The sequence below is a fragment of the Rattus norvegicus genome, chromosome 3, assembly GCF_021556685.1.
Source record: "Rattus norvegicus strain SHRSP/BbbUtx chromosome 3, alternate assembly SHRSP_T2T, whole genome shotgun sequence".
Taxonomy (NCBI): domain Eukaryota; kingdom Metazoa; phylum Chordata; class Mammalia; order Rodentia; family Muridae; genus Rattus; species Rattus norvegicus.
Genome location: NC_141536.1, coordinates 147,221,840 through 147,234,292, shown reverse-complemented (window position 1 = coordinate 147,234,292; position 12,453 = coordinate 147,221,840). Strand labels below are relative to the sequence as shown.

General features: G+C 49.8%; 1 protein-coding gene across 9 annotated transcripts in view; it reads right to left on the bottom strand.

Moving 5' to 3' along the window:
- Positions 1–1,664: 1,664 nt before the first annotated feature.
- Ppp1r16b (protein phosphatase 1, regulatory subunit 16B) overlaps positions 1,665–12,453 on the bottom strand; it is a 96,168-nt gene continuing 85,379 nt past the window's right edge. For 4 of the 9 annotated variants that reach the window (XM_087654389.1, XM_087654390.1, XM_087654393.1 and 1 more), the window contains exons 8-11: positions 12,148–12,223; positions 10,958–11,087; positions 10,700–10,868; positions 1,665–6,449 (exon numbers count right to left, since the gene is read on the bottom strand). In XM_087654389.1, coding sequence (XP_087510515.1) covers positions 5,940–6,449; positions 10,700–10,868; positions 10,958–11,087; positions 12,148–12,223 — 885 coding nt within the window. In that variant the 3' untranslated portion in view covers positions 1,665–5,939. 9 annotated transcript variants of the gene reach the window in all.

Here is a 12,453-nt window from a genome sequence, read left to right as displayed (position 1 = left end):
AAATCTGACTTTACTCCGCCCTAGCGGCTCCAGAACGATCCCAACAAGAGACAGAGCCCCGCACTGTCCGAGCACGCCCCCTGCCGGCTGCCCCACAACGTAGCGCTCCGAGGACCCGTACTAGGGGTAGGAATTGTTCCTGGACATGCATGCTTTGATGTGATCAACCTCATTGCCATCTCACCCTGCGTTTAATCATTAATTTACTCATGGAGAGAGAGAGAGAGAGAGAGAGAGAGAGAGAGAGAGAGAGAGAGAGAGAGAGAGAGAGAGAGAGAGAGAGAGAGAGAGAGAGAGAAAGCGAGGGAGGGAGGGAGGGAGGAAGGGAGGGAGGGAGGGAGAAAGGGAGGAGGGCAGAAAGGGAAGGGGAGGGAAGGAGGAGGGGAAGAGACAAAGAGACAGACACAGAGCATGGAGTAATGGTTCAACAGTTAAGAGCACTTCCAGAGGATCTGGGTTTAGTGCTGTCTCACTTGGCAGCCCCTAACTACCTATAATGGTTCCAGGGAATCGGATGCCCTTTCCACGGATACTGTATGCACACATGGTGCACAAACATGAACACTAAATAAAAATAAATAAATAAATCCCCCCCCACCATGGTGCAAGGCCAGGGTGGGTGGTGACACACTCCCAGCACATAGGAAGGTGGGGTAGGAGAATCTGGAGTTTAAAGCCATCGTATGCTGTGTAGCAAATTCTAGCCGATCCTAAGTTACAGAAGACCTTGCATATATATGCATATAGGTGTACATCTATATGCTAATCCACTGTGGTACCACTCCTTCACTTAAAGGTCTCTCTCTGTCTCTCTCTCTCTGTTCTCTCTCTCTCTCTTTCTCTCTCTCTCTCTCTCTCTCTCTCTCTCTCTCTCTCTCTCACACACACACACACACACATCTTGTAGCCAAGGATGACCTTGACTTTCTAATCCCCTGCCTCCACCTCTGTCAACTTAAAACCGATCGATCCTGCTGATCCTGCTGTGAGGATCCGTCTCCTTCTCTCCATCCCTTCCTGGTCCCATTCTACTCAGGGAAGTTCTTCAAGGCCGAAGGCAAGAGTTTTGCATGTGGTATCCAGTATGCAGAAGGCTACAAGAGAGCGAACTTCCTCTATAAAGACCAGGTCTTGCATGTAATAAGGACAGAGGTCGGGCCCTGGGGCTGCACAGCCACACAGTGTGTCTTTGCCTCTATTTCCCGGGTTAAAAGCGAGGCTACTCAGAGCCTTACCTGGGGTAGAGTATTGCTCTCCACTATAAGCTAAATGAAAAAGCCCAGAGAGGAACATGGGAAGGCCCAGAACAAGCCAGTGTGTTCTGAGTGGGGAGCAGAGGAGGGGGCATCCTGGTAACATATAAATATGGCACCGGTCAAACCGTAATCAAACTGCTGCTGTAGGATATCACAACTGATGGAAAAAAGCCTGACACTAACCACCGATCTTTCCTTGAATTCATAAGTTTTCACCACTGTCTCCCAATCTAGAAACTTCTTCAGTTCCACCTTGAATCCCCAAACCCCTCCCGCTTTGACCTCCTAGGAGAGCCTTCTTTCTGTGTGCGAGCATGTCTGCGAGCCTCCCCGGCTGGAGCTCTTGTGGAACTCAAGTCAATCCCAGGCAGAGGAGGGCACAGCAGTAACCACAGTCAGAGCAGCAGGTGTTATTAAAAGGAATTTAATAATCTTAATTAAAAATCCATAACAGCGAATTCCGTCACAGGCCTCGGCAGCTGGGAGTAACTCCAGAGGTACAGGCCCCTTGGTGATACGGTCAGACCCCACCTTGGAGGCACGAAGCTACTTCAATACAATATCAAAGATCCATGAGAATATTTTTTTTAAAAAAGTTTTAAATATATTAGACTCTTTTGATTGCCATTTTTACAGAAAGCTGCTGATACAGTATACAGAGTTTTTAACTTTTTTTTCACATAAAATACATTTTTTTTCTTAAGTGTTCTCTGTACATCAGTGGCTTCTGGTCTGGTGAATTATTGCGGAGGGCTGGGTGTCTGCAGACTTTTCCAGGGTGTGCAGAGCCAGGCCCCGCACAGTGGCATTAGAAGTGCCCATGAGAAGGAGGCCCTCTGGCTAACAAGGGAGAGGCCTTGGGCTTTCTAGAAAAAGAGTGGGTCACTTCAGTGGAGCTGTCCACCCTGGCCATTTGATCCTTGGCTTTTCTGTGCCCTGGGGAAGGGAGGCTATCACCAGGCCACAAATAGTGAAAGTTCAGACAGTCCTGACATCATATAAGGATGGCCCCTCTGGAAAACATCCCGGTATCCTGCTTTGGGAGAGCAGGTGGGAGACAACGCCAGGACCAGAGGGTAATGAACACTAAGAATCAAGAGTCTCACATTGTTACAAAGCTAGACTGTGTTAACCCAACCAAGGCCATATTTTATTTTTATTTATTTGGTTTTTTGAGACAGGGTTTCTCCGTGTAGCCCTGGCTGGCCTGGAACTCAGAAATACATCACATGCCTCTGCCTCCTTTGTGCTGGGATGAAAGGTGTGTGCCACTACACCTGGCTGGGGCCACACTCTGGCAACCTTTCCAAACATCTACAAGTTAATCAAACAGTGCAGTGAAGCTTCATTAATGCTGCATATTTGATAAAGAATTATATCCCCAAAGTCTTCAATAGACCTGGGTTTAGGATTCATTCCAATTCCCTGAGCTACTGGCCAGAAATTCACAATCTGGTGATAGCTACCAATTTCTAATAGTTTGGGGAGCATAGGGTGGGGGCAAGGAATGACAGCTCACAGGGAACTGCAGGGCACCTGGTTTGGAAATAGATGTCTCCAGTTTGCCAAGAATGGCTGCCAAGACACAGGTTCCTGGTAGGAGTGAGCCATCTGGTCAACCTTGCCAGGCTTCTCCTAGCCCTTGGATCCATACCTTCCAGGCAGAGAGGCTGACACACATGGAAATGGTTAATTTGAAGAGAAGTAGTTGTCCTCCCTCCCAACATCCACTGTTGGTGTAGGGGAGAAGACTGTACGATTCATGAGTAAAAAACGAGAACAGGACTGTAAATGCTAGGGATGTATTTGACAGCAAATTGCAGACTTCTGGTTCTTCCGGGCACTGACCTTAGACTGCTGTTATATTGTTCTCTATAGATGCTGGCCTGAAGGCTACCTCTGAAGGCTCTAGACGGACCAGTACAGTGTCTGCCTGGTACCTGAGATCTAGCCTCTGCACTTAGTGGCAAATGTTATCTAGGTGTAGCCATAGAGCTATGTCCCAGCTCAAGAGATTCACACTCTAAGAGCTGCAGGTGCTGCAGAGCATGGGGGCACTGGTCTGGGATGGAGGCACTCTGATTAGAATCATGGACGAGTCTAGGGATGCCCACGGTCTTCAACAAATCAAAGTCTTCGCTGCCCGGCTAGTCCATTATCTGCCAAAACGAATGTCTGGTGTGTCTCCACACCTCAATCACATGAGTGAATGGGTGGGTGGCCCTGGCTCACGCACTGGAGATTGTTCCTCACTGTGCCTCTCAATATTCCAAAGAGTCACAAAGTGCCCTGGGGACTTGGAGCCTAAACAGGGAACATTTGTTTATCCCTGGTGGAAACCGTGAACAAAAGCCCATGAATCCACACTGTCTGGTATTAGCTCCCGTGGAGGAGGCAGCTGAGTCTCCCACCCCTCAGGTAGAGAAGAATGGCCCAGGAGGCAGGAAGAAGTGCTGGCTGTGGAGGAGAAATGGCCTGAACAGCTCAGAGAAGGCAATAAATACCTTTGTTCTCTGGCCCCTGCGCAAAGGGCTCAGAAACCCTGGGCAGCTGACTCCTAGGAGTACATGGCTGGCTGCCGGGCCGACTGGCCACCTTGTGGCTAAAGTCATCTCCAGAGGCATTTCAGTGTCTGTCAGAGCTAAAAGTCTAAAGCCACAGGTGTGTGTTTTTATCATCTCCTCTTTCAGCCATGGACTGCAGAGCCTAGCCGAGGCCCCAGGGATTCAATAAACTGTCTTTAGTCTCTTATGTTATATTATATTACATCACTGTGCCAGATCCCATCTGTCCTGAAGTTGGGGGGGGATGACCTAGTGTTGTGCACCTCCTTCTGCATCTAGTAGCCTCCAGGGTGCTCTTGGGCCCACACTACTCCTGGTTCTAATAAAGCCTCTGCCCAATTTAGTCAGGTCCCGCTTCATCTCTAGTCTACTGCGGTCCTAAGGCCACAGTGGAGACAGAGACCAACAAATGGCAGGCTGAACCACTAAGGGTGTGGCACTGGGAGGCCATAAAGACGTGGGCATCTGTCCCATACATCCGAGTGACATAGGGACTCTCTCAGGGCTCTAAGGAGGTAGTTTGAGGACAAATAAAAAGAGCACAGAGCAAGGAACAAATTCATAGCTTGCCTGTGATGCCAGAAGATTTCGGTGGAGCCAGTGTATGGAGCAGAATTTCACTGGGTTCATGGGAAAGTGTGGTCGTGACGTGGTGTGGGCTTCCTTCCCCAGCATCAGGAAGACAAGGGCAGCAAAGCTGTACAGCTTGGATGATAGCCAACTCCAGCCATGCTGTGCTCTCCTGAAGGCAGCACAGGACAGTGGCCATGGGCACCTCAGTTTGCAGCTTTGGGCATAACCACTCCAGGAAAAGCAGGCTGAGAGCCTTCAGACCTCCTGGTGGGAGCCGACGCTTGGCAAACACGTCTTACATAGCATTACAGAAAAGGCAAAGCTAGGAGGGACCTGGGCCTGAGCATTCACTCTGCAGACTCAACTGTGTAAGGTGGGAGGGTGGGGTGCAAGCAAGCCTCAACTGCTCCAGGTGATGGCTCAGGCTGAGGAAGGCAGGCTGAAATGGACCGGACCAGAACAGCATGAAAACCACAAAGACCAGCTAGGATGCTGTGTCATATCAACGTTAACCCTGGTGTTCTCAGCAGTGTGTGCACCTTTCCCTGGAAGACCTCCCCCCCTCCCCAGAAGCTCCTGATGAAATTCATTTCTCAAATACCAGACAATAAAACCCAACTGTGACACTGTCTTGGGAAAAGGCAAATTCGGTTACCTCCCACCCGGAATCTTACAGCCTCAAAGAAGGCTTTTACCAAACACAGTTTGGAAAATACCAGTGTGCTGTACCCTACCTAACTCCTACGCTTCCAAGGGAAGACCAAAACAAGATTTGGTTTCTTCTACGCATGAATGGCCTGACTTTCCAGCCTGACCCGTGAATAGTCCTCCACCTTCCTATTGACATGTGCATGAGAGCAGATCTCAGCAAGGCTATGGGGAGAAGGCCTGGACCCACAAACCTGATCCATATGGACTCCTGGCTTCTATGAATCCATAGGACTTCCTGTCTCTGCTAGGTGTGATAGTGTCCCAGCCTGGTATGACTTCAAAGCTGTGGGTCTCAACTGAGCAGGCCTCTCCCCAAGTGGAAGCCAGTTGGCAGTGGTGCCAAGACTGTCTTGAATTCATTCTTCTGGGGATAACCCACAAGTTCTCAGCCCCATCTGCATCCCAAGAGCTCAGGTGTAGCCTTCTCACACACTAAATTGATTCTCTCTCTCTGTGTGTGTATGTGTGTGTGTGTGTGTGTGTGTGTGTGTGTGTGTGTGTGTGTGTGTGTGTGAAGGGGTGTTGTTATTCCTTGTCTAAGAAGCCTTTACCAAGCACAGAACTGAGATCCCAACCCCACCCTCCCTGGATCAGACTGCAGTGTGCGTCGGCCCACTATACTTCAGATGCAGGCATTGAGTGAGGCAAGGAAGCAGCACAGGAGGAAGTGGAGATGCTATGGGCAGCTGGGCATGAGGTAAGGTCAGCATTCCTCTGGAAAGCAGACCCCACCTCTCCTCGGCTGCCCCAACACCTCCCCAGCCAGGGCTGTCGAACTGGCTTTGGATTCTGGGGACCCCTCTCCGAGGCAGCTCTCTCGGCCAGTTTACAGACATTAGGAGATCCGGCAGCAGCCGTGAACTTTCTCCTCCATCTCCTCCATGGGGGCCTTGAACTTCAAGAGCGGGGGATCTCCGCTGGTGACCGTATAATACACCGAGGTCCCGTTGCTGCTGTAGGGGGAAGTTCTGCCTCCGATCAAGGGGGCCTTGCCTTCGCTGCTGCCCTCCCCCGACCTGGCCACACTGCTGCCCAGGTGGGTGCTTAAGAACGGGTGGCTGAGCAACTTGGCTGCGGCCCTCTGCCTCTTCAGCTCCAGGAGCGTCTGGGGGCTCTGCTCTTTGAAGCCGCTCCAGGGTGGGGGGACATCAGCCATGCCGGGGTTGCCATAGGCCATGCTGTAGTCAGGTATCTCGTGCATCTTCCATATGTCCCCGTTGGCCAGCGCATACTGGTAGGTGCTGACAGGAGCCCGGAGGCCATTCTCCACAGGCCCATCCAGTTCTCCCCGGGAGATCTTGGTAGAGAATTCTGAAAGCAGCACGGGCTTCTCCAGCCTGGGGTTCTGGGGGCAAGGGAAGACAGCATCAGTGTCAGTCCAGCAGAGGATCTGTACCCCGATACCTGCACCTCTGCTGAGGTCCTCAAGGGTCGACACCCGATCTCTTATCTGTTTCTCTACTTCCAGGAAGCTCTTTGGCATCGGGCTCTGGGTTCTGGTAGGGCAGACCGATGCCACTCCGCCCCTAGGTCTGAAGAGTGACTCTGGGCTTGGCTAATGAGCATAGTTTATTGCCACCATCTTGGAACGAGTTCATAGAAATGGAATCAGTGGGACTCAACTATGAAGCTTCAGGTAGAACAAATGGGAAGATGTTTCTGAAAGAACTACAATTAGTAAAGGTGTCGTAAGCTGGGTACTAAAGAAGTACAGGGCCAAAGGTGGTTTCTCTGCGTAAGAGAAGCTGACATCAAGGAAGGCCGGACACAGGGAGACTGACCTTATGGTGTATTCTGAACTCCTGGTTCCTACTGGGACCAGACCTTTTCAGTTACACGAACCAATTAATTCTCTCTCTCTCTCTCTCTCTCTCTCTCTCTCTCTCTCTCTGCTCTCTCTCTCTCTCTCTCTCTCTCTCTCTCTCTCTCTCTCTCTGTGTGTAAATCAATTTTAGTTAGCCCACCTCCCTCCCCAGGCAATTGTAGCCCTTCCCTTTTATTTCCAGCATATCTCCACTTGACATAATGGAGTCTCACACCTAGGGATCCTATACACTTCGATAGCGCTTGGATAATAAGAGCTTGAAAGGTAGCTAACTCCAGAAACTATAAGCAAGAAATAGAAACGGCTGGTATTAGCAAAGATGTAACCCATTGGAAAGTCACCATGAACAAAGTCATGAGACATATAGTTTTTAAAAATCGGAAAATCGTCGATGACACGTATGACAAGAGAGAGAGAAAAATTTCCTAAATATAAAAGAATCAGTTTCCAGGGTTGTAGAGATAGCTTAGGCATGGTGGCCCAGACCTGTAATCCCAGGACTTAGAAGGCTAAGGCAAGAGGATTATGGGATCAAGGCTTGTGTTACAGAGCAAAGCCGTCTCTTAACACACGCACGCACGCGCACGCGTGCAGAGAAGGAGTATGGAAGGAGAGAGGGGATAAGGAGGCAGACAAACAGACAGGGAGAGGGAGGCAGACAAAGACAGAATATTTCACACACAAAACTGCTTCTGTGAATAGATTTTTCTTCCTTCTCAGCCTTTATCTTGCATTAGGTGTTTGAAGTCATTTGTTAAAAGTAATAGGAGGATGTGTAGGTTATACATAGACACTACCCCATTTTACACAGGAACTTGGGCATCTGAGAGTTTTGGTGTGTGAGGGAAGCTAGGTCTTGAAACCAAGCCCCCCAATGAATACTGAACAACTGTAGGTAAGGCCACTTTTAAAAGGCTATAGCTTAGACCATTTCAACTCCATGACCTGAAAAAGGAAAACTCAGCTCGCACACACACACACACACACACACACACACACACACACACACACACACACACACAAACACACACACACAGAGAGAGAGAGAGAGAGAGAGAGAGAGAGAGAGAGAGAGAGAGAGAGAGCTGCCCTCAGATTCTATTTTGTTGCCATTTTGCACTCGTGTGCTACATGGCGCCCGTCACCAATGGGCTCACGTGGGACCCTGGGGGTCGTCTGGGACAGTGAAAGCCGGTTGTGTGACACTATAACAGATGGTGCACACAGGGTGAAGTCTGCTGTGATGTGTCCATCAGCCCTGGCTCATGAGCGACAGCACGGGTAGCCTCTGTGTGATGCAAAGATGCAAATGGTTATGAAACAGAACCTGAGGGCAATTTCCCACCTATTTAATTTTGTGTGTGTGTGTGTGTGTGTGTGTGTGTGTGTGTGTGTGTGTGTGTGTGTGTGTGTTGAGACCAGAGGTCTCTCCCCTGAACATGAAACTCACCAATTCAGCTATACTGACTGACCAGAAAGCCCCAGGGCTTCTCCTGTCTCCGTCTCCCAGGCACTAGAATTATAGACGTGTATATCATTGAGTCTGACTTCTTCCTTTCTTTTTTTGAGACAGGGTCTCGCCATGAAGCTCTGGCTATCCTGTAACTCGCTCTGTAGACCAGGCTAGCCTTGAACTCACAGAGATCCACCTGCCTGTACCTTCCTAGATCTGGGATCAAAGGCATGCAGCATCACTCCTGGTTGGCTCTTTTTCTCCAATGTGTGTGTTGGTCTCCACATTCATGTCTTCGAGTTTGCATGGCAAACACTTTACATCTCCTGAAGCACTGCACTTATTTTTCTATAGACATAAAACTGCTTCAAAGCTCAAGGTCTATTACTGAGAGAGGAAAGGACATACTCAATGTCTGAGTCCAGTGATGTTCTTAGCAACTGTCACTAAATCAGGATAAGGGCATTTTCCCTGTTGCTCTTGGGGAAGTCAATGCTTTATGAGTTCAAGATTCAGCCTCACCCCTAATTCATCACCACAGCCAGGGAAGAAGTTCCTGGCTGGAGGCAGAACAGATCTCAATCCTAGAGGTGCTGAAGACCTCTCTGGACCACAGTAGCCCAACTGTGAAGTTCAAGGAGCCGCTAAAACCTTGGGCAAGTTCCCAGTCCATCCCTGTGGACTGGGATGAGCTTATACAGATAAGTGTGTAGAGGGACTGGTACTGAGCACTGAATCAACCTAATTAAGGCCGATGACAAAAAGAAACTAGGGGGATGGGCAAGCCTGTGCAAACTGATCCAGTTGGGAGGCCCTGCGGAGTGGCTGGCTGTAGTTATGCAGTTGTGCTGTGGTTAGAGACTATGAAACAGAATCAGCGCAAGGATGTCACTGGAGGGTGCTTCATGTGCAAGCAATGAACAATTAACTGACTCAAAAAAAATTATGGGGGCTGGGGATTTAGCTCAGTGGTAGAGCGCTTACCTAGGAAGCGCAAGGCCCTGGGTTCGGTCCCCAGCTCCGAAAAAAAGAACCAAAAAAAATTATGAGATTATATTAGATTGGGATGGGCCCTGATCTGATGACTGGGGACTGTATAAGAAAACGGGAGGCCAGAAAGATAGCTTGGTGGGTACAGGCCTGACACATAAGAGTTAAGACCTGATACTGGACTCCAAGCATCTACTAAAAAGGGGCGTGTGACCATTTGTGCCTGCAACCGTCACAGAGAGTGGGCAGAGGCTAGGGGACCGCTGGAGCTCACCGGTCAGCCAATCTAGGTCATCAGTGAGCAGCAAGTTCAGAGTGAGACCCAGTCCCAAACGGAATGGGGAAGAGTGACTGAAGACTGAACAATATACCAGACATTGACCTGTGGCCTCCACAGGCGTGAGCACTCATGTGTAAATGCACACACCTGTAATACACTACACACCTGTCAATATACTACACACACACACACACACACACACACACACACACACAAATATGCCTTAAATGAAAACAAAGGTGCATGAGCATGCACGCATGCGTGCACACACACACATGCACACACACATGCACACATGCACATGCGCATACACACGCACGCACACACAGATGCACACACACATGTGTGCACACAGAAGAAGGTTTGTGAAGACAAAGACAGAAATTAAAGCCACGCAAGAGGTGAAGGGACACCCAAGCCACCAGAAGCTGGAAGAGGGAGTTGAAACAGACTTCCCATTCTGAAGCACCAAAAGGAACCAACCCTGTCAGCATCTTTGTTTTAGACTTCAGACCCATGAGTGTCCACCATTTTAAGACCCCAGCTTGACCTTCTTCACAGCTGAAGAAAATCACACCATCTTCTGAAAGCACCCAGAGCCTGGGGCCCCTGGCTGCTACCAGAGTTCTCGGAGACTGTCCCAGAGCCCTCCCATGTTTTTCAGAATACCTCCTTTGATTAGATGGCATTTTGAGAAACACCATTCTCAAACTTTACATCCCAGCAAAAGAAGGTTTCAGCCCTTAGCTCCTAGAGGAACTGTTCTGCCAAGTCTCTCTGCTAGAAGACAGCCAGGCCCAGGGCAGTCTCTCTGTCACTGCCACTTACAAGGCCATCGCATGTGAAAATGTGTCAGTTCTAACTAATGCACCCAAGGGTCACTTTCTGAACAATAGCCACCACCATTAGACAGGAACCGGCTGCTTAAGGGTACTATCTAGCTATTTCCTTTCAGATGCTTCCCAGATGAGGACGTAGGACCAAACTGGGCCCTATTCTCTTCCCAAGGCAGTGGCCAACACTGAGGCAGGGCAGGAGGTCCCTCACCGGGTCCTTGTTCTCCTGGTCTGTCCTGGTCTCCCTGATGTCTCCGTTGTAGGTGGAAGTACGCTGGTCCTCAGCTGCACTCCGCTGCTGCCACAAGATGGCCTCTCCTTCATATTCTTTCCGGTATAGGTTGGTTCTGTCTGACAGGCTGGCTCGACGCACCACCTTCCTGAGGAGGATAGAGGAGGTGCTGGGAAGCTGTGTCCAGGAGCCACAGGTGGGCACACGCAGGGGTCCCTGGCTGCCTGTACCACTCACCCACGGCTGCCTGCACTGGATGTCCTCCGGCTCAGGGATGACTTGTGTCTCAGCTGGGACTTCATGATTACATCATGCTTGTGTTTAAGCTCCAACAGCAGGACTTTGAATTCCTCCTCCTCACACAAGTCTAAAGGAGTACAAGAATCAGTTGCAGAAGGCAGGGTAGGGGCTCTGAACCACAGGGGCCACCAATGCACACCCACTAGAAGCTCTGTGAACCTCTGGGGCACAGAGGGGGTGAAGAAAGCAACCCCTGCTTATTTCCTTTGAAGAATGGGAGAATGGGAGACTTGGGCTCCCAACTCCGGATATTCCCAGACTGAGGGGCTCGGCTGGCAGGTTTTGTCAACTTGATGCAAACCCAGGCGCATCTGGGAAGGGGGAATCTCAGTTGAAGGACTGTCTCTATCAGAGCGCCCTTGGAGTAAATCTGTGGGGGCATTTTCTTGATTAATGGTTGACCTGGGAGGGGCCAGCCTGCTGCGGCTCACGCCACCCTTGGACAATTAGGCCCAGGTTCTATAACAAAGCTGAGGGAACAAGCCATAGGAGCAAGCCAGTAAGCAGACTCCTCCATGGCTTCTCCAGCAGCTCCTGCCTTGAGTTTCCTCAGTGATGAATTGTGATGAGGACATGGAAGCCAAACAAACCCTTTCCTTCCCACGTTGCTTTTGGTCAGTGTTTACCACAGCAACAGAAAAGCTGACTAGGACACATACCCTTGATAGTCTCTGGGACAGTCAGCAAGTCTGTCTGATATGAGCATTGAGAGAAAGAAGCCGATCCCTCAAGCAGGAAAAGAAGTAATGTGGAGAAATCCCCATTGACTGGTAGGGTTCACCAGTCAATCCACTGACTCCTTCTATCCTTCTGTCCATCTATGGGCTAACCTGGTTATTTGTCCATAGGCTCATCCCCAGCCTGTCCATCTACTAATGTATCCACCAACCTACACATCCATCATTGGATATCCATCATTGTATACAACATCACATTTCCTGTCTACCCTATGCATCCATCCATCCATCCGTCGGTCCATTCATCTGTCCATCCGTCCATCCGTCCATCCGTCCATCCATCCATCTGTCTATCTAGATATCATCTATGCAGCCACATGTTCAACCATATGTCTACTCACCATCAAAAGGCTGGTGAGTATATCCGTACAAAGTATTAAGCTGTCTTACCTATTGGCATCTCATCCATGGATGTCCTGGCACTGAGACTAGCTCCATGGGACACCAAGAGCTCTGCCATTGGCATCTGTAACACAGGAAGGAGTTCATGTTTCCCATATCCAAGAATCAGGAAGCTTCAGAGTTGGAGAGAGTACCCAAGACCTCTTTGAATATGACCCCAAAAATGGCGAAGGAAAGGTGACTCCCAGGGAAGGCCCTGGACCCTGGGGCCATAAGAGAGCCTTGTCAGAAGTGATGGGTTTGGCACCTCCTCCAAGCATGCCTGGGTTACCACAAGGAGGAGAAGCAGCAGGA